Here is a 21,832-nt window from a genome sequence, read left to right on the forward strand (position 1 = left end):
CAATCAGCACATTTTGAGGTTATTCTTAAAGGAGAACTCAGAAACCACCCCTTACAATCACAGTCTATATACAGTATCATATATGAAGAGCTACAGAAGTGATGTCCTAAGAATAAACCTTGAGAAGAATCCCACCTAAATATTTAGATCCGGTCCAGATATTATCTTCAGATAATGGTCAGAAACATTACATCACTTTCATGGGGTATTTGGGATCAGGACATTGAGGGGCTATCCTCAGGATAAGTCATAGTGGTTGGGGTCTGACTCTCTGCACCCCCACCGATCAGCTGTTTGAAGTGGCGGCCTCCTCAGAGGTGCGGGGTAATTATAGCTTTGTTCTATTTACTTGTGTTGGAGGAAGCGGTTATTACCTGTATCAGTCCACCATCGATCTGACTTTGATGGATTTATCTTGAGAACAAGTCATCAATATTATGATCCTGAAATACCACATTAGGCTACTTTCATACTAGCGTTTGTCTTTTCCGGTATTGAGATCCGGCAGAGGATCTCAATACCGTAGAAAAACTATTCTGTTTTGTCCCCATTCATTGTTAATGGGGCCAAAACAGAACTGAACAGAATGGAGCGCTCCAGAATGCAAGCTGTGGTTTGCTCTCCGCCATGGGATGCGGAGCAAAACTGATTTTTTTTCGGACACAATAGAAAACGGATCCGTCCCCTATCAACTGTTATTGATATTTTAACGATAATACAACCGGATCCATTCATAACGGATGCAGACGGTTGTATTATCAGAACGGATGCATTTTGCTGATCCCTGCCGGATCAAGCAAAAACGCAAGTGTGAAAGTAGCCTTAACCCCTTAGGGACGCATGACTTATCGGTACGGCATGTTTCCCGAGTCTTTAAGGACCCATGACGTACCGGTACGTCATGTGTTGTTCCAATCACTGCCGCCCGGCCGGCTGTGATCGGAACAAGGTGCCTGCTCAAATCATTGAGCAGGCACCTCGGTTAAATGCGCGGGGGGGGTCTCGTGACCCCCCCATGTCGTCGATCGCAACAAACCGCAGGTCAATTCAGACCTGCGGTTTGCTGCGCTTTCTGTAGTTTCTGATCCCCGCGGTCCCTGACCGCGGAGATCAGAGACTTTAGTATTCCTAAAATATATATGTTTCACCCCCCCTGCACCCCTGAATGATTTTATCCCGGTGGGAGGTGCAGGGGGGGTGTTGCGGGCGGTGCGGGAGGCGGGCGGTGCGGCAGGCGGGATCGCGATCCCCCGCCCGCCTCCCCTTGAATAATCGTTGGTGTACAGTGGGTATACCAGGGTGTCAGCACATTGCTGACACCCTGGTATAAACGGCTGACATCTTTGATGCGATGTCAGCCGTTTAACCCTTTCCATACCGCGGTCCATACGGACCGCTGTATGGAAAAGGTTAACAGCTCAGGGAGCTCCTTCCCTCTCCCATCGAGGGGCTGCTGTGCCTTTGCAGCCCCCCCGATGGAGAGGGAGAGAGCCCCCAGACAGCCCCCCTCCTTACCCTTCCCCGTCTGCGAAGTTGAGCAGACAGGGAAGGTTCCCGTGGCAACAGGACGCCTTCTCAGGCATCCTGCTGTCCATGGTGCCGAACAGATCTGTGCTAAAGGCATAGATCTGTTCAGACAAAGTGTAAGTAAAATACTGTACAAAACACTATATGGTGTACTGTACTGTATTATACAGACATCAGACCCACTGGATCTTCAAGAACCAAGTGGGTCTGGGTCAAAAAAAAGTAAAAAAGTGAAAAAAAAGTAAAAATCAAAAAACACATTTATCACTGATTAAAAATGAAAAAATAAAATTCCCTACACATGTTTGGTATCGCCGCGTCCGTAACGACCTGATCTATAAAACGGTCATGTTACTTTACCCGAACGGTGAACGCCATAAAAATAAAAAACTATAATGAAATTGAAATTTTGCCCACCTTACTTCCCAAAAAAGGTAATAAAAGTGATCAAAAAAGTCGCATGTACGCCAAAATTGTAACAATCAAACCGTCATCTCATCCCGCAAAAATCATACCCTACCCAAGATAATCGCCTAAAAACTGAAAAAACTATGGCTCTTAGACTATGGAAACACTAAAACATGTTTTTTTTGTTTCAAAAATGAAATCATTGTGTAAAACTTACATAAATAAAAAAAAGTATACATATTAGGTATCTCCGCGTCCGTATCGACCGGCTCTATAAAAATATCACATGACCTAACCCCTCAGGTGACAACCGTAAAAAAAAAAAAAAAAAAAACGGTGTAAAAAAAGCCATTTTTTGTCATCTTACGTCACAAAAAGAGTAATAGCAAGCGATCAAAAAGTCATATGCACCCTAAAATAGAGCAAATCAAACCATCATCTCATCCCGCAAAAAATGAGACCCTACTTAAGATAATCGCCCAAAAACTGAAAATAAACTATGGCTCTTAGACTATGGAGACACTAAAACTTTTTTTTGTTTTAAAAATGAAATCATTGTGTAAAACTTACATAAATAAAAAAAATTGTATACATATTAGGTATCGCCGTGTCCGTGACAACCTGCTCTATAAAATTACCACATGATCTAACCTGTCAGATGAATGTTGTAAATAACAAAAAAAAAACGGTGCTAAAAAAGCTATTTCTTGTTACCTTGCCGCACAAAAAGTGTAATATAGAGCAACCAAAAATCATATGTACCCTAAACTAGTACCAACAATACTGCCACCCTATCCCGTAGTTTCTAGAATGGGGTCACTTTTTTGGAGTTTCTACTCTAGGGGTGCATCAGCAGGTTACGACCACATATGGGGTGTTTCTGTAAACTACAGAATCAGGGCCATAAATAATGAGTTTTGTTTGGCTGTTAACCCTTGCTTTGTAACTGGAAGAAAAATATTAAAATGGAAAATCTGCCAAAAAAGTGAAATTTTGAAATTGTATCTCTATTTTCCATTAAATCTTGTGCAACACCTAAAGGGTTAACAAAGTTTGTAAAATCAGTTTTGAATACCTTGAAGGGTGTAGTTTCTTAGATGGGGTCACTTTTATGGAGTTTCTACTCTAGGGGTGCATCAGGGGGGCTTCAAATGGGACATGGTGTAAATAAACCAGTCCAGCAAAATCTGCCTTCCAAAAACCAAACGGCACACCTTTCACTCTACTCCCCGCTGTGTGGCCGTACAGTAGTTTACGGCCACTAATGCGATGTTTCTGTAAACAGCAGAGTCAGGGCAATAAAGATACAGTCTTGTTTGGCTGTTAACCCTTGCTTTGTTAGTGGAAAAAATGGGTTAAAATGGAAAATTAGGCAAAAAAATGAAATTCTCAAATTTCATCCCCATTTGTCAATAACTCTTGTGCAACACCTAAAGGGTTAACAAAGTTTGTAAAATCAGTTTTGAATACCTTGAGGGGTGTAGTTTATAGAATGGGGTCATTTTTGGGTGGTTTCTATTATGTAAGTCTCGAAAAGTGACTTCAGACCCTAAAAATTGGGTTTTTGTAAATTTCGGAAAAAATTTCAAGATTTGCTTCTAAACTTCTAAGCTTCGTAACATCCCCAAAAAATAAAATATCATTCCCAAAATAATTCAAACATTAAGTAGACATATGGGGAATGTAAAGTCATCACAATTTTTGGGGGTATTACTATGTATTACAGAAGTAGTGAAACTGAAACTTTGAAATTTGAAAATTTTTCAAAATTTTTGGTAAATTAGGTATTTTTTTATGCAAAAAAAAATTTTTTTTTTACTTTATTTTACCAGTGTCATGAAGTTCAATATGTGACGAAAAAACTATCTCAGAACGGCCTGGATAAGTCAAAACGTTTTAAAGTTATCAGCACTTAAAGTGACACTGGTCAGATTTGCAAAAAGTCCTTAAGGTGAAATAGGGCTAAGTCCTTAAGGGGTTAAACACATTCCACAATGCAAACTCAATCCTTCAGGCTGCAGAGCTGAAAGCCCTGAGATTATCCTGATCAGGATAGAGAGAACAGGTCCATGAGGGCCCCTGCCGAGCTACACACGCTTAGAGGGAACACTGGTTCTCATTTACTATTGTTCCTGCTTAGACCTTGTCATAAATTGTGCCAATTGGTGCAACATGCCAAATATTTGGCACAATTTGGATGTCTAATTTTACAAAAACCCATTGTACGTAGCTTGCCAAAGGGCATTGTTTATAAGGACTGGGGCATGACTTTGCTGAACTGGCAGTGGGTTAGGATTCAAAATTGTGCAGGTATTCTGATGGAGTTATTCTGATGTCTGATTGGAGTCGGGAAGGAATTTATTTCCCCTAAAGTGAGGAAAATTGGCTTCTACCTCACAGGGGTTTTTTGCCTTCCTCTGGATCAACTTACAGGATAACAGACTGGAAGGAGGTTTTTTTCCAGCCTTACAAAGTATGTATCAAATACAAAAACAGAAAGTCAGTCCTGTGTCCCAACACGGACAAATTACTTGCGCTGCTGCTGGTCCCGAAGTAGTGTGGTAGGTCGTTCACACTGATATAGACAAGTCAAAAGGGTTTTGGAACCGCGCTGCTAGAGACTATGTCTCCCGATCACCAGTGAATGAAAAAGGGTGTCAGCCCCTCTCCTCAATACCCGCCGGATCCAGTCCTCCCCAGATCTCTTTCACTGCAGGGTTGAAAGGAAATAGGCAGAATAGTGAAGCACCCTTTACACTCTTTTTATAAAAGGTTTTATTCTACTCACAAAGGTTCGTAGACAAAAGGCATAAAAATCAGTATCAGTCGTCACATTCCTGCCCGACCCGGGTTTCGCTACCTTGCTTCTTCAGGGGCGATAACTGCGCATGCTTGCAGTCAAGCCTCTTAAATAGCCCAGCTGATTTCATTACACAGGCCGGTCTAATTTCGGATCATAACGTGATTCCAAAAACATCATTTACAATTCATACATAATAAGAATACCATCAGTGATCCTTTGATACCATCACATTTCAAACATATAAAAAATAAAAGTTTACAATAAAACTGTGAGAGGATTTTCTCTCTCTCTTGCCAGTTAATACATAAATACATATATCTCTTTACCCTTTCGGGTTACGACTATTACATATATTCAATACGTATCTCAAACCTCCTTATAGAAATTCCTATCCCATATTTTAATCATACCATTCAATATCTCAAATGTTATATATTTAGACCACAATCTCGATAATATACCCTGATCTCTGTCTTATTCTGAGGACGTAATTCCTGTGCTCTCCACCCACCTCTGGGGCGTTTCTTCAGGTGTATTCCACCTACTCCCGTGGCGTCACTCAGGTGTTCCCGACCTATCCTCCACCCAGACATCCACATCACGAGGCTCCAATCAGACAGTCAAGCCAAAGTGACGTCACTCGAAGGTCCTTAAGAGGTCAGGTAGGGAACAGCCAACGGCGCCATCGGTGAGGACACTGTTTCTCATACGTGATTGGTAGGTTTATCCCAATATAGGTACCACTATTCCTTGGTTCCCCTCCCACTCCTGGGGTGCCACTTAGATGTTCTTCCCCCATTATGCATCACTCAGGTGTTCTCGACCCCGCCTCCACCCCGACGCCCACATCACAAGGTTCCACCGTCCAATCGGACAGTCAGGACAATATGACGTCGCTCAAGGTCCTTAAGGGGCCAGGTGTAGAACAACCGGTTACTCCACTGTTTGGGAACACTTTATACTAAACATTTTATACCAAACACGGTTTTAGGTCAAATTCGATGTTGAGACCACTGGGTTGTAGGGTCCCTAGTTTATAGATCCACTCTACCTCTTTTTTGTTAATCTGTGCCAATGAGTCCCCCCCGCGCCAGTGCGGTTTAACTATTTCTACACCAGCAAATTTTAAACCTTGCGGGCTTTTTCCATGCACCAATTTAAAATGTGCTGATACGCTGTGGGTCATCAGGCCTTTCTTGATGTTCCGTAGGTGTTCTTGTATCCTAACCTTCAGCTTCCTGATAGTCCTACCCACGTACTGGAGCCCACAAGGGCACTCCAGTACGTATATGATGCCCTCATTCTCGCATGAGCAGTTATTTCTTATGCGAAAATCAGCCCCATTCTTTTTGGATACTATAGAGTTAATACTCCTCTGTCTTTCTTTTTGGTTACGGTTTTTACAGCCTGCACAGAATCCGCACCAGGTGAATTTTCCTACTTCCTTTTTCACCTTTATACTTACAGGGGGAATGGCACTGTGTACAAGTTTTTCTTTAATGCTGGCCGCTTTTTTAAAAGTAAAGGAGGGATTCACTGGTATTATTTTTCCTATTGTCGGGTCGTTTCTTAATACTCCCCAATTCTTTTTTACCATTTTCTTGATGTTATCAGACATGGAACAAAACTTGGTCACAAAGGAAAACCTATAATCCCTATCCTTCTTTTCCATTTTTTCTTTTGTGTGTTCCCTTCTTCCCTCTTTTTCTCTTTCCACATTTTGTATACACATATCTAGATTGGCCTCGTCGTACCCTCTTTCCACAAACCTGTTTTTGAGTACCCCACATTGTGTTCTATAGTCACTCACTTCTGTACAATTACGGGCCATTCTCTTGAACTGACCTTTCGGTATGTTCTTGAGCCATGGGCCGTAATGACAGCTCTTCATATCAATGTAAGAATTTACATCTGTTTCTTTGAAGTATGAAGTTGTTAAAAAGCGACCATTTTCTATCCGAATACATAGATCCAAAAAAGAGAAAGAGAAAAAGAGGGAAGAAGGGAACACACAAAAGAAAAAATGGAAAAGAAGGATAGGGATTATAGGTTTTCCTTTGTGACCAAGTTTTGTTCCATGTCTGATAACATCAAGAAAATGGTAAAAAAGAATTGGGGAGTATTAAGAAACGACCCGACAATAGGAAAAATAATACCAGTGAATCCCTCCTTTACTTTTAAAAAAGTGGCCAGCATTAAAGAAAAACTTGTACACAGTGCCATTCCCCCTGTAAGTATAAAGGTGAAAAAGGAAGTAGGAAAATTCACCTGGTGCGGATTCTGTGCAGGCTGTAAAAACCGTAACCAAAAAGAAAGACAGAGGAGTATTAACTCTATAGTATCCAAAAAGAATGGGGCTGATTTTCGCATAAGAAATAACTGCTCATGCGAGAATGAGGGCATCATATACGTACTGGAGTGCCCTTGTGGGCTCCAGTACGTGGGTAGGACTATCAGGAAGCTGAAGGTTAGGATACAAGAACACCTACGGAACATCAAGAAAGGCCTGATGACCCACAGCGTATCAGCACATTTTAAATTGGTGCATGGAAAAAGCCTGCAAGGTTTAAAATTTGCTGGTGTAGAAATAGTTAAACCGCACTGGCGCGGGGGGGACTCATTGGCACAGATTAACAAAAAAGAGGTAGAGTGGATCTATAAACTAGGGACCCTACAACCCAGTGGTCTCAACATCGAATTTGACCTAAAACCGTGTTTGGTATAAAATGTTTAGTATAAAGTGTTCCCAAACAGTGGAGTAACCGGTTGTTCTACACCTGGCCCCTTAAGGACCTTGAGCGACGTCATATTGTCCTGACTGTCCGATTGGACGGTGGAACCTTGTGATGTGGGCGTCGGGGTGGAGGCGGGGTCGAGAACACCTGAGTGATGCATAATGGGGGAAGAACATCTAAGTGGCACCCCAGGAGTGGGAGGGGAACCAAGGAATAGTGGTACCTATATTGGGATAAACCTACCAATCACGTATGAGAAACAGTGTCCTCACCGATGGCGCCGTTGGCTGTTCCCTACCTGACCTCTTAAGGACCTTCGAGTGACGTCACTTTGGCTTGACTGTCTGATTGGAGCCTCGTGATGTGGATGTCTGGGTGGAGGATAGGTCGGGAACACCTGAGTGACGCCACGGGAGTAGGTGGAATACACCTGAAGAAACGCCCCAGAGGTGGGTGGAGAGCACAGGAATTACGTCCTCAGAATAAGACAGAGATCAGGGTATATTATCGAGATTGTGGTCTAAATATATAACATTTGAGATATTGAATGGTATGATTAAAATATGGGATAGGAATTTCTATAAGGAGGTTTGAGATACGTATTGAATATATGTAATAGTCGTAACCCGAAAGGGTAAAGAGATATATGTATTTATGTATTAACTGGCAAGAGAGAGAGAAAATCCTCTCACAGTTTTATTGTAAACTTTTATTTTTTATATGTTTGAAATGTGATGGTATCAAAGGATCACTGATGGTATTCTTATTATGTATGAATTGTAAATGATGTTTTTGGAATCACATTATGATCCGAAATTAGACCGGCCTGTGTAATGAAATCAGCTGGGCTATTTAAGAGGCTTGACTGCAAGCATGCGCAGTTATCGCCCCTGAAGAAGCAAGGTAGCGAAACCCGGGTCGGGCAGGAATGTGACGACTGATACTGATTTTTATGCCTTTTGTCTACGAACCTTTGTGAGTAGAATAAAACCTTTTATAAAAAGAGTGTAAAGGGTGCTTCACTATTCTGCCTATTTCCTTTCAACCCTGCAGTGAAAGAGATCTGGGGAGGACTGGATCCGGCGGGTATTGAGGAGAGGGGCTGACACCCTTTTTCATTCACTGGTGATCGGGAGACATAGTCTCTAGCAGCGCGGTTCCAAAACCCTTTAGACTTACAAAGTATGTAATTATGTTATGTTACTATGTATATTTTGTTGTGGGCACTGTTGGTGTGTGGTTCAACAATAGGACTGGTAGTTGTTCCCTTCCATTACTCCCAATCATAATGGTGCCCAGATCTACAGATGGTGGGAGTGTTACTTTCTGGCTGCTGGGTTTGTGGGTGAGTGAGTGGTGGCATGGTCCACAAGCATTGGGTGCGTAGATGAGAGGTGCAGTATAATAATATATATATCTACTCCCCAACCAGATATAGAACTTGTGAGCGTTATACAAAGACATGTATCTGTCTTCAGACAGTGGGTTCTCCAGAACTGTCCCCCCTTAAGGGTCTGGCCTCCCTCTACCTGTACAGTGGGTTCAGTGCATGCAATTGGCTGGAGCTACTTACCGACACACCACGGGGAAGGATACCACTGACCATGGCTCTGACATCTAGTATAGCTGTATACCGGGCGATATCCAGTCTTACACTGCACGGTCACATCTTCTCCCACATCATAGGAATCTTTATCTCCAGAAATTGTGTATTTATCAGTGTCCTGCAGTTTCTTACATTGTGCTGTGGGTGATAAAGAGAATACAGATATAGAAAGTCAGATTGCAGCGGTGACCTGCGTATCGTATCAGAGTCACGGATGTGGCCAGGACAAAGCCATCATAAACTGTGTAACAAGTAGAAGGGTCCAGCGTCTGATAAAACAATATCCTTTATTCGATGCGGTAAAATCCATACAAAACAAGACAGGTGTAAAATCAATGCGTTTCGGATCTCAAGTTAACGATCCTTACTCATGATATAAAATGCCGTCTGTAACTCTCCCATATAAGGCCTCATGCATACGACCGTGCCGTTTTTTGCGGTCTGCAAACCGCGGATCCGCAAAAAAACAGAAGCCGTCCATGTTGCCTTCCACAATTTGCGGAACGGAACGGGTGCTGGCAATATAAATGCCTATTCTTGTCCGTAAAGCGCGGACAAGATTAGTACCTGTTATATTTTTTTAGCGGGGCGCCCGTTGAAGTGCAGTGAATGTGCAGTGAATGAAGTGAAGTGAATGGGTCCGCATCCGAGCCGCTGAAATGGCGACTCGGATGTGGACCCAAACAACGGTCCTCTGCATGAGGCCTAAATACACATCCTACAATCACATACATAGAAACAATATCACATGATAATCAGGTGTGGGCAAATCACAAAACATGGAATGAGAAATCCAACAACAAAGAACAGCTGAGACAGTAGAGATGGTGTGAGAAGTGATACCCTCACTGAGTCATAATACGTCTCTAACGCATTAGCTCTAAGTAATTAACCAAAAAATAAAGAGAAAATAAGTGAGAGCATTCTGTAATTTTAATATTGTAACACCCCAGAGTGGTGTTACCACTACTGCACCCTGCTACTATCTCCAATGGGCTAATATAATGTCATCTTATGTATGTCTTACCAGGTTCTCCACAATGTGCATTCATGATCTGGTTATGTAACTGTTTATTACATGTAATGTGCCTGGTTCACCAGCAGGTGGCAGTGTAAATGGCAGAGCTATCCTTAGAGAGAATGGAAATTACCATTCCATTCTCCCCCCTTTGGGCAGAAGTGGCCCAGTCCTGCTTGCTACCAGAAGGAGGTGGGCCAGTTCTGGTTGAGACTCCATGTTGGAGCTGCCAGGATTCTAACCTACATTTTGGCTGAACATAAGTCCGACTACAAGAGTGAAGTGCAGCATAAAGAGGAAACAAAGACACCAAGTCAGCTTGTCAGTACAGCAGAGTGAGAGAAAACTATAGCAGAGTTGAGTTTGCCTGCCAGTTTAATGCTAAAGCCTGCTGGAACCAAGACAAAGTCTGAAACTGTTTGGAGAAACGTTTATTCAAGTAAAGCCACCATTGAACTTCATCTCAAGGTCTGGACTCAAGTTATTTCTTCAAATCCCTCAATTATTCCCCCTATTTATAACTTCGGAGCCAAAGCCTGGGGACCTTCCGTATCCAGGTGGGAGCACCGTGACACGCATAAAGAGACATTTAGGCCGCACTATACCACTCGGCATTCCTACCAAACCTGGGAAGTGATATAGAGGGGCCTGGGGGGTGGCCGCCCGTTGCAATATCACAAAGGGCATTTTATATTTTCTTTATTATAAGTCTGTTGAGTTTTAGCAAATGTAATAATAAAAGCTATATTTTATATGTAAATAGGCCAAAAACTGGATCACCATCACAGTGTTGGCGCCTAGAATCCTGGAGACTGAGACCAGGCCTGTAGTTAGTTAGGGTTTCTGTTTGTGTCAGGCCACAAGTATTGTTACTACTGTTCATTGCAAGGACTCCATAACTTAAAGTGACATTTCACACCGGAGAGCTGATAAACTTCCCAGGAACTGAAGCCAGTGTCACAGTCCCTCAGGTTAGAAGATTGGAGAGACTGGCTGTACGTGAGGTTATCTGACAGTCTCTCTGTTTTCACTTTTTGCAGTGTTGTTGTGGAAAATCAGTGATGAGCGGCAGAGGCAATATTCGAATTTGCGATATTTCACGAATATTTGGGCGAATATTCGTCATGTATTTGAGAATATGTGATCTCCAGTCATTATTTTTAAAATTTGCGATCAGCACTACTCCTAAAGTCAAATATATTGCAGCCTTCTCATTGGCCCACAAGCAAGAAGCAGAGAGGGATCATGGGAACTGATGAAAAAAAATCTAGAATATTCGGGATTACGAAGATCTAGCACTATATTCATGATAAAAATTCGCAATTAGAATATTTGCGATCAACACTATTGGTAATGACCAGACCTCTTGTCTCAGGTGCAGCTTGTGGTCATTACTGCTGCTCTATTTAGTCTGGACTCACACTTCATACCATGCGGTTGATATTATCTGTCTGGAGTTGGAAGAGCTGCTGTGTGGTCCTCATCTGAGTTCCTGCTCATCCATTTTCTATTGAAGATAAGTGTACTTCCCTTTGTATTTTGTTGTTCCCATTTGCTCGTTGTTTACTAGGCCTCAGGGTGACGCTGGTTCGTTCATCTGGGAAGGAGCCAATAGTCTCAGACCCTGTCACTACTCCTAGGGCTATTCAGGGTTACTAGGGCCTAGTTTTACGGGGTATGAATATTCCCACCTTCAGAGTCTATTCATACTGACAGGAGTCAGGCCTAGGTTTAGGGTTTCCTAGGTGGTTACCATTTCACTTTCCCTAGCCTTGAGGCCTAGTCATTTTCCTTCTGTTCTCATTCTGATGTTCCTCCCCAACCCTTACACCATGACAGCCAGGCTGGCGTTTTGCTCAGAAGGAATACTCAATCACGTGCTGCAAGACCAGATATGGGGGGGGGGATTTGTAGCTTTGTCCGATTGTAAGCCATTGTGCTGCACCGCAGGCTAGCCCCTACCACACACCCATACAGTTATTCTTGTTTTTTTTAGGGTAATAACAGGTAAGGTGTGGCAGTTAAGTTGTGCCCGCCAGTAGGTAACTTTCCTCCTGCATCCATCAGAGGGCGCCGCACTGTGCAGCACAAGGCTCTCGGCCTTTGGGCTAGGTGTATGAAAAGTAATTGTATGTATTTGTGGTTGTGCTCATTACCAAGTTTTAAGTAAATTCTGTTTTGGCAAAAGCTGGTGTTGGGGTTGCTTTCCTCGTTCGTGACTTCGATGTATCCTGGGGAGCCCACCCTGGTGCACGGCTTACATCTCATTAAATTCAGAGTTCTTCTACATTCTTCACCAGTGGAGGTGACACAGTCTGATAAGGTTCCTGGATGTGAATACTGGCTGAACATAGATAATGCACAGGGAATACAGTCTTCAGAGGCTCACACGTACAGCCCAGTTATTGAGATACAGCTGTATATCCAGTGCACAGCTCCTGCAGAGATACAGTCACAGACAATACCAAGCTGCTCACTGTATCTGGAGAATCACAAGTGTATCAACAGCTGCAGCTCAGACTACAACAGTATAGAAACTTCTAGAAAGTCAGCAACCTCAGATACTGTGCCCTACCTACATGGAAGGTTCTCTCCCCTCTCCTGACATTCCTGGTTTAATAGCTTCATGCATTCCACCTGTGATAACGATTCTGGGGCATCTATTCTTATGGCTCTATGTTCTGCCATTCCCTTATTATTTCTACTAGAAGTTATGAATGAATTGCTAGCAGTCTGCAGTAAGGGTACAGAGGGGAGGTAACCAGTTGGGGGCGTGTCCCTGCACAGTCTGAAAATGGCAGCACTGATTGGATAGAGTCAGTCTGTGCAGGGACACCCCCCCCCCAATTGGTTACCTCCCCTCTGTACCCTTACTGCAGACTGCTAACAATTCCTTCATAGCTTCCAGTAGAAATAATAAAGGAATGGCACATCATAGAGCCATAAGAATAGATGCTCCAGGATTGTTATCACAGGGGGATGCATGAAGCTATTAACACAGACATGTCAGGAGTGGGGAGAGGTCCTCTCTAAACAGGAACTGTCACCAATAACTGTGATGCAATCTGAAATCAATATTTTATGGAGCAAGAGAAGCAGAGCAGAATGATATATCGTTTTGTGGGAGAAAATTCAGAAAAACCTATAATTTATACATTTATATCTCTGCTTTCTCCACTTCCTGTGAACAGCTATTGGTACAGGAGGAGGAGTCACCAGTGATTACATAGCATTGTGTGCACAGAAGGAGAGCTGTCAGTCACTGGTGACTCCTCCTCCTGTACCAATAGCTGTTCGCAGGAAGTGGAGAAAGCAGAGATATAAATGTATAAATTACAGGTTTTTCTGAATTTTCTCCCACAAAACGATATATCAATCTGCTCAGCTCCTTCTGCTCTATAACATGGTGCTTTTAGATTGCATTGCATTTTGTGGCGACAGGTCCTCTTTTTGGAGAGTCTGGAAGGAATGAAACATGACATTTCTACTGATGTCTCAAGCTTATGGCATGAACTGCAGTCATATCTGCACTGTCTCAGCCTCATTACGATGTGGCACCACTAGAGGGAGCTCTAGGACGGCTTTGTGCAGTGAAAGGCCAGGAGAAGATTTGTATCCTGACCAAGCGTAATACTCACGATTCCTTAGAAGAATTATAAAGCCTTAATTCAGAACGAGACATCATAGGACGCCATATTAAGGCAAAAACGGCTACATACAAGGAAAGCACAACTAATATGAGCGCCATCTCACATTCCTAAGTCTACAGACATCTGCTAAACTGTTGTATATCCACAAGAATCTCAGTCTGGAATGAATTCGGAGTTCTTCTACATACTTCCCCAGCCTGAACATACATAATACTCAGGGAATGCAGTCCTCAGAGCCTCACACGTACAGCCCAGTTATTGAGCCTGAATGGTGTGCATGCCGCCACTTTCTTTCTTCTATAGAACTGCCCTTTCCTGGTCCGAAAATCAAACAAGAATAGGACAGGTTCTATATTTTTTTTCATTTTTTTTGTGGAACCTCATAGCAGAAGACAAACAGATGCAGACAATACATGGTGTGCTTGCTGTCTGCATTCTTTCTGGCCCCATTGAACTGAACAGGTCTGTATCAGAACTGCAAAAAATGCAAATTGGATGCGGAACAAAAATATGTGCATGAGCCCCATGTCTTATACTCTGTCCCCCCGGATCGGACAGGGTCAACTTGATTCCGTTTGTTCCTTTTTACCCTCCCTGGTTAAACCTGACACATGTCTGTCCATCACTATGTGAGTATGCTTACTGCCTTCTCCAGGGACAGGTGTGGACAGGTTTGGAGACAATCTAAGGCCGCATTCACACATTCCACGGTCCGTGAAAACCCGTCCTGCTGAGTGCACGGCGTCATTGGTTGCTATTGCGGTGCCAGAACGAAATACATGGTGTCATAGCAACCAATGACGCGTTGCACTCAGCAGGGCGGCAGACCGGTTTTTCACGGACCGTGGTCTGTGAAAATCCACGTATGTGTGAATGAGGCCTAAGGCTCTGTTCACATCAGTTTTTTCCCATGTTTATCATATAAATTACGTATACGTTTCACTGATGCCTCTGACAGATTTCATACATCGGCGTCACCTTAGGGTTCCATTGTGAAAACAGGACGGGGTTGTTTGCGGGCTCAGCAGGAGGGATTAGTGTACTGGACTATGGTTTTGTTTTCCCAACATTTATGTGAAGTGTGGGACAAAAAGGTGATGTGAACGCAGTCGTATCCTTGACAGTTTCATGTGCATCACCATTAAAAAAAACAAGTTTCCTAGCGAACGGTCACATGGTTGTGGAGCAGACGGCGTCTGTGTGTAGTGTCCCACTTATGTGTGTATGGGCCACTCCAAATTGCTATATGCCCTCTCATGTCATCTTGCACTAATCACTGTATTTTCTGTTCTCAATGCTGCAAAATTCCTATTACAGGCTGGTGAAATGCATTTCACACTACCAACACTAGAGGTCACTGTAACACCATTTATATAGGTTAGACACAGGAAGTTAGAGTTAGTTAGATTAGGAGTGAGGAGTTAGGACAGGAGACTGACTTGTCCCTGTTCACCTGGGCCTTGCCCAGGAGATAAACTACTTGAACTTTTGGAATCCAGAAGCAGGATTTAGTAATCCTACATTGTAGAGTCAAGGCAAGGCACTACTTGGACTATAGTTCTGACAACCTTTTCAAAGAATGGAGCAGAGAGTTTGCCTGCCATGAGGGAGACCGCCCTTTGGGTTGTATACTATTAGTACCAGAGGATCCATATTTTTGCAAGACTGAATAGCCAGAGCAAGGTCAGGAACCAAGTAAAGCATCATCATCACTCCTGCAAGAATTAACCTGGAACCTTTATACATCACCTCACAGAGCCTGCTATTCGGGATTTGTAGCTTTATCATCTTTACCAACTTCATGTAAGCCAAAGTAGTGTTATTAAATGCTACCTATTGAAAGACTACAACTAACCAGTAAAGTTTCTGTTTGGTTCAACTACTGCCTCTCTTATCATTCTACTCCATCTCCTAATTGCACCCTACGGTGCTGCCGTCATGAACACAGAGTCCCAGCCACCAAAGCACCCTAAGCATACCCACTACCATCAAGGGCACCTCAACTTCAATCTGGCTGGTGTCCCCTGCAATAGAGAGTGCCCCGGAGGATTTAGTGCTGCACTCCTGCCCAGGGAGCTACAGAAAAGTGAGTACAACTACTACACCCAGTCGGCACAACACCACCAACGTAACACTCACTACACCCCTGTAGCTCGGTCATCGCATGTGACCGGGACATGGATGGAAGAGTTTGGGTCTATGTCACGGATGGTGTTGCAGAAAGCTGGAACTTATAAATAAACATCCAACTGGCTTGATCCCAAACTAAGAAGCATATGGGTGAGCCCTATATAACCCCTAGAGCTCTCCCTGACTGCTATGCCCATGCAAAGATCTTTATGGTAGACGATTGCATGCCCTCGTACCTTATACTATGTGACACCTGAAAACCTTATAATAGTGAGGGGACACGACCACAGGCTCCCTGCACTTAATACGGACGGAGTCAGGGTTACCTACAATCAAGCCAGCAAGGAAACACAAATAAAGGAAACAGACTTATCTGAGGAATCAGGAGAAGCAGCCTCCAGCAGTGAACACAATCCAGGAAGAAGTATAAACCGCAAAGTGAGGCAGTATGGGAGGGAATATAAAGGGAGACAATCAGTGCAAATAGATGACAGCTGGGAGAAGGAAAGGAGATGAGAAAGTGAAACCAAAACAAAGAACATCATACAACAGGTAGAGAAGAACGTCTGCCAGATCTTCTCACAGAGCTGGCGGTGACAGTCTAGAGCTACTCACCGATACACCGCGGGTTACGATCCCAAGTCTGTCTGTCTGTACATTTGATGGTTTTAGGTGACGGCCGATATCCAGTCTCACATTTCACTGTCAGAGATTGTCCCGCATCATAATACTGTCTGTCTGCTGGGATCATCTTCTCACCGACTGGACGCTCACACTGACCTGTAACATAGGAGAACATCATGACTGCACTGGAGATGTGTCTGCAAATTCTAATCATGTAACCTACAGATGTAAGAACAGATGCAGAAGCCTCCCCAGTGTTCTGCTCATCCCTCATAAAAATAAAGGCAAATTTTAAAAAATGAATCTGTTATTTTGAGCATCAGTTATGATCAGTTTGTGTCACTTCCGTCAGACACCGTTTTTTTTTGACCGGAGAAAAAATATTGTGTGCAAAACTTTTTTCCATCTAAAAAACAGATCACAGACAGAAATGACTCAAACAGATGCCAAATGTGCGAAGATTGTTTTTTTCTCTTAATTTTTCTGTTATTCTGATGAATCAGAGGAACAGAAAATGAATAGTGATGTGAACTCTCCCTAACAGATCAGGTTTTTAAAATGTATCTTTCTTTTTCTGAGGGATCAGAAAAACAGAGAGATGTGAACTCAGCCTGATTGGGAGTAATTGCAATTTTCTTCACCTGATAAAGGGGACCCTTTCCCCGAAACGCGTTGTGTGATTGCAATAAAACTCTTGAAGATTCACCATCTACCTCTGGTTGGTTCCTTGCGCCGAGAGATGTTCCTTTTCTTCCTGTCATTTTAATCCTCCGTGTGGGCCTAGGCACGCTCATCCGAGGACATCTACATCCGTGGCTGCATACCAACCTTCATATTGGGGATTAAATCATCTCCCACATGCCTACATTAGCGTTGTGCCTATAATTGCGCAACCCTGCAAGGTGAGCCTCCCAAATTGGGATGTAATCTGAATTTCCAAACGTTTTTACCCTATGGTGCGCCCTCTCTCTTTTGTTTACACAGTAAGCAACTTGCCTTTATACGTATGATTGGGAGTAGCAGCAGTGTGGACGTTGAAAGGGTAGGTGGTGGTAGTGGTAGTGATAGTAGTAGTAGTGGGGGTAATAGTAGTAGTAGTAGTGATAGTAGTAGTAGTGGGGGTAATAGTAGTAGTAGTAGTGATAGTAGTAGTAGTAGTGGGGGTAATAGTAGTAGTAGTAGTGATAGTAGTAGTAGTGGGAATAATAGTAGTAGTAGTAGTGATAGTAGTAGTAGTGGGGGTAATAGTAGTAGTAGTAGTAGTAGTAGTAGTGGGGGTAATAGTAGTAGTAGTAGTGATAGTAGTAGTAGTGGGAATAATAGTAGTAGTAGTAGTGATAGTAGTAGTAGTGGGAATAATAGTAGTAGTAGTAGTGATAGTAGTAGTAGTAGTGGGGCTAATAGTAGTAGTAGTAGTAGTGGTAGTAGTAGTAGTGGGGGTAATAGTAGTAGTAGTGGTAGTAGTAATAGTAGTAGTGGTGGTAGTAATAGCAGAAGTGATAGTAGTGGTAGTAGTAGTAGTGATAGTAGTAGTAGTGGGGGTAATAGTAGTAGTAGTAGTGGTAGTAGTAATAGTAGTAGTAATGGTAGTAGAAGTCATAGTAATAGTAGTAGTAGTGGTAGTAGTCATAGTAATAGTAGTAGTGGTGGTAGTAATAGCAGTAGTGATAGTAGTAGTAGTGGTAGTAATAGTAGTAGTAGTAGTGGTGGTAATAGTAATAGTAGTGTCAGTATAAATGAATAAAAATCCAGCTCACCAATTCAGTCATGCGACGGAAAAGCCAAGTCAGCTCAGCGTAAGGCCTCATGCACACGACCGTGTCTGTTTTTTCTTCCGTGGGTCTTCCTTGATTTTTGGAGGATCCACGGACATGAAAAAAATGTAGTTTTGGTGTCCGCCTGGCCGTGCGGAGCCAAACGGATCCGTCCTGAATTACAATGCAAGTCAATGGGGACGGATCCGTTTAACGTTGACACAATATGGTGCAATTGCAAACGGATCCGTCCCCCATTGACTTTCAATGTAAAGTCAGGAGTTAATATACCATAGGATCGGAGTTTTCTCCAATCCGATGGTATATTTTAACTTGAAGCATCCCCATCACCATGGGAAAGCCTCTATGTTAGAATATACTGTCGGATATGAGTTAGATCGTAAAAAACTCATATGCGACAGTATATTCTAACACAGAGGCGTTCCCATGGTGATGGGGACGCTTCTAGTTAGAATATACTACAAACTGTGTACATGACTGCCCCCTGCTGCCTGGCAGCACCCGATCTCTCACAGGGGGCTGTGATCCGCACAATTAACCCCTCAGGTGCCGCACCTAAGGGGTTAATTGTGCGTATCATAGCCCCCTGTAAGAGATCAGGGACTGCCAGGCAGCAGGGGGCAGACCCCCCTCCCTCCCCAGTTTAAAATGTCATTGGTGGCCAGTGCGGCCCCCCCCACCCTCCCTCTATGGCATTAATAACATTGGTGGCACAGTGTGCGCCCCCCCCCCCCCCCCGCCCTCCCTCTATAGCATTAATAACATTGGTGGCAGTGTGCGGCCTCCCTCCCCCCCCCCCCCGATCATTGGTGGCAGCGGAGTTCCGATCGGAGTCCCAGTTTAACCGCTGGGGCTCCGATCGGTAACCATGGCAACCCCAGGACGCTACTGCAGTCCTGGTTGCCATGGTTACTTAGCAATAGTAGAAGCATCATACTTACCTGCTGGCTCCTGCGATGTCTGTGTCCGGCCGGGAGCTCCTCCTACTGGTAAGTGACAGCAATGCGCCGCACAGACCTGTCACTTACCAGTAGGAGGAGCTCCCGGCCGGAAACAGAGATCGCAGCAGCCAGCAGGTAAGTATGATGCTTCTACTATTGCTAAGTAACCATGGCAACCAGGACTGCAGTAGCGTCCTGGGGTTGCCATGGTTACCGATCGGAGCCCCAGCGGTTAAACTGGGACTCCGATCGGAACTCCGCTGCCACCAATGATCAGGGGGAGGGGGAAGAAGGGAGGCCGCACACTGCCACCAATGTTATTAATGCAATAGAGGGAGGGCAGGGGGGGGGGGGGCGCACACTGTGCCACCAATGTTATTAATGCAATAGAGGGAGGGCGGGGGGGGGGGGGCGCACACTGCCACCAATGTTATTAATGCAATAGAGGGAGGGCAGGGGGGGGCGCACACTGTGCCACCAATGTTATTAATGCAATAGAGGGAGGGCGGGGGGGGGGGGGGGGCGCACACTGCCACCAATGTTATTAATGCAATAGAGGGAGGGGGGACCGGGGGAGTCCGCACACTGGCCACCAATGATATTCAAACTGGGGAGGGGGGGTCTGCCCCCTGCTGCCTGGCACCACCTGATCTCTTACAGGGGGCTGTGATCCGCACAATTAACCCCTTCAGGTGCAGCACCTGAGGGGTAATTGTGCGGATCACAGCCCCCTGTAAGAGATCGGGTGCTGCCAGGCAGCAGGGGGCAGTCATGTACACAGTTCGTAGTATATTCTAACCTGAAGCGTCCCCATCACTATGGGAACGCCTCTGTGTTAGAATATACTGTCGGATCTGAGTTTTCACAAAGTGAAAACTCAGCTCTGAAAAAGCTTTTATGCAGACGGCTATATGAAAGTAACCTATGGCCACGGATCACGGACGCGGATGCCAATCTTGTGTGCATCCGTGTTCTTTCACGGACCCATTGACTTGAATGGGTCCGTGAACCGTTGTCCGTCAAAAAAATAGGACAGGTCATATTTTTTTGACGGACAGGATACACGGATCACGGTCTCGGCTGCAAAACGGTGCATTTTCCGATTTTTCCACGGACCCATTGAAAGTCAATGGGTCCGCGAAAAAAAACGGAAAACGGCACAACGGCCACGGATGCACACAACGGTCGTGTGCATGAGGCCTAAACTTGATTCAAATAAGCAGATTTCCAGCAGGAAGGAGATAAAATCTTGCATGTTCTTTATGATCATGACTAAGAGCCGGCTCCAAACATGTCGCTCTGACCAGGGACATGGAGGGACCCCCTTCACTGCACCGCGTGTACGTTTGGAATATTCAATAAAGAACATGCAAACTTTTATCTCCTTCGTGCTGGAAATCTGTTTATTTGAATGTAGTAGCAGTGGTAGCAATAGTAGTAGTAGTGGTAGTAATAGTAGTAGTAGTGGTAGTAATAGTAGTAGTAGTGGTAGTAATAGTGGTAGTAATAGTAGTAGCAGCAGTAGGTGTGGAAAGGGTAGGTAGTAGTAACAGTAGTAGTAGTGGTAGTAATAGTAGCAGCAGCAGTGCAGTGTGGATGTGGGAAGGGTAGGTGGTAGTAGTAATAATAATAAGAGTAATAGTAGTAATAGGAGTAGTAGTAGTGGTAGCAGCAGCAGCAGTGCAATGTGGATGTGGAAAGGGTAGGGTAATAAGAGGCATGTGGGGGCAATAGTAGCGACAGCATAACATGGAGCATACAAGGCTGTCTATGGGTCAGTGGCATAGCTATAGGGGTCACAGCGGTTGCGACCGGGCCCCTAAGCCAGGGGGGCCCGGAGATGGTACTGTACTTTTCCCATTATAAGATGCAGTGCATCTTATAAAGGGAATACTAGTCAGCGCTTCCATAATGAAAGCACTCACTAGTCTGCAGGAGGAGGAGGCGCAGGGGTGAAGCGCTGTGAGCGCTGTACTTACCCCTCCTCCTGCTCACTCTTCCCATGTCCCGCACTGCTGTGTCCTGGCTGCCTGCAGCGTCACTCTGCGCACTCTGACCTGACGCTGCAGGAGGTCAGGTGACTGCAGCGCGGGACCTGAGAAGAGAAGCAGGACAGGGAGAGGGGCGGCAGGATACAGGAGAGGTAAGTTATTTTATTATTTTACAGTCTGATCTGAGGTCTGATATGGAGGTCTTATTAGGGGTCTGGAGAGGTTTAATGGGGAGTCTGGAGGTCTTACTGGGGGTCTGAAGTGGTCTCACAGGGGGTCTGAAGTGGTCTAATGGGGGTTCTGGAGGTCTCATTGGGGGTCTGGAATGGTCTCACTGGGGGGGGTCTGGAATGGTCTGAGTGGGGGGTCTGGAAGTCTGACTGGGGGTCTGGAGAGGTCTAATAGGGGGTCCAAAGGTCTGACTGGGGGTCTGCAGAGGTCTAATGGGGGATCTGGAGGTCTAAAGTGAAGAGATAATTGTGGAAGATATGGCACTCATATATCCGGAGTACTGCTCAAACATTTAATTTTATTATATTGTATTGTTCTACAGATCACAAATACTAAAAAGTACATAAAAGTGCAAAAAATATTGTACATAAAATAAAACACACAATAATAAAA

The 21,832-nt window shown here is 44.2% G+C and overlaps 1 protein-coding gene across 1 annotated transcript in view; it reads right to left on the reverse strand.

The window, feature by feature from the left end:
- Positions 1 to 21,832, reverse strand: part of LOC120991958 (receptor-type tyrosine-protein phosphatase kappa-like) — a 307,712-nt gene that overhangs the window by 263,486 nt on the left and 22,394 nt on the right. Inside the window, exons 3-4 of the mRNA XM_040420706.1 lie at positions 16,493 to 16,657; positions 9,047 to 9,217 (exon numbers count right to left, since the gene is read on the reverse strand). Coding sequence (XP_040276640.1) covers positions 9,047 to 9,217; positions 16,493 to 16,657 — 336 coding nt within the window. The remainder of the gene's footprint in view (positions 1 to 9,046; positions 9,218 to 16,492; positions 16,658 to 21,832) is intronic.

The sequence above is a fragment of the Bufo bufo genome, chromosome 2, assembly GCF_905171765.1.
Source record: "Bufo bufo chromosome 2, aBufBuf1.1, whole genome shotgun sequence".
Classification (NCBI taxonomy): Eukaryota; Metazoa; Chordata; class Amphibia; order Anura; family Bufonidae; genus Bufo; species Bufo bufo.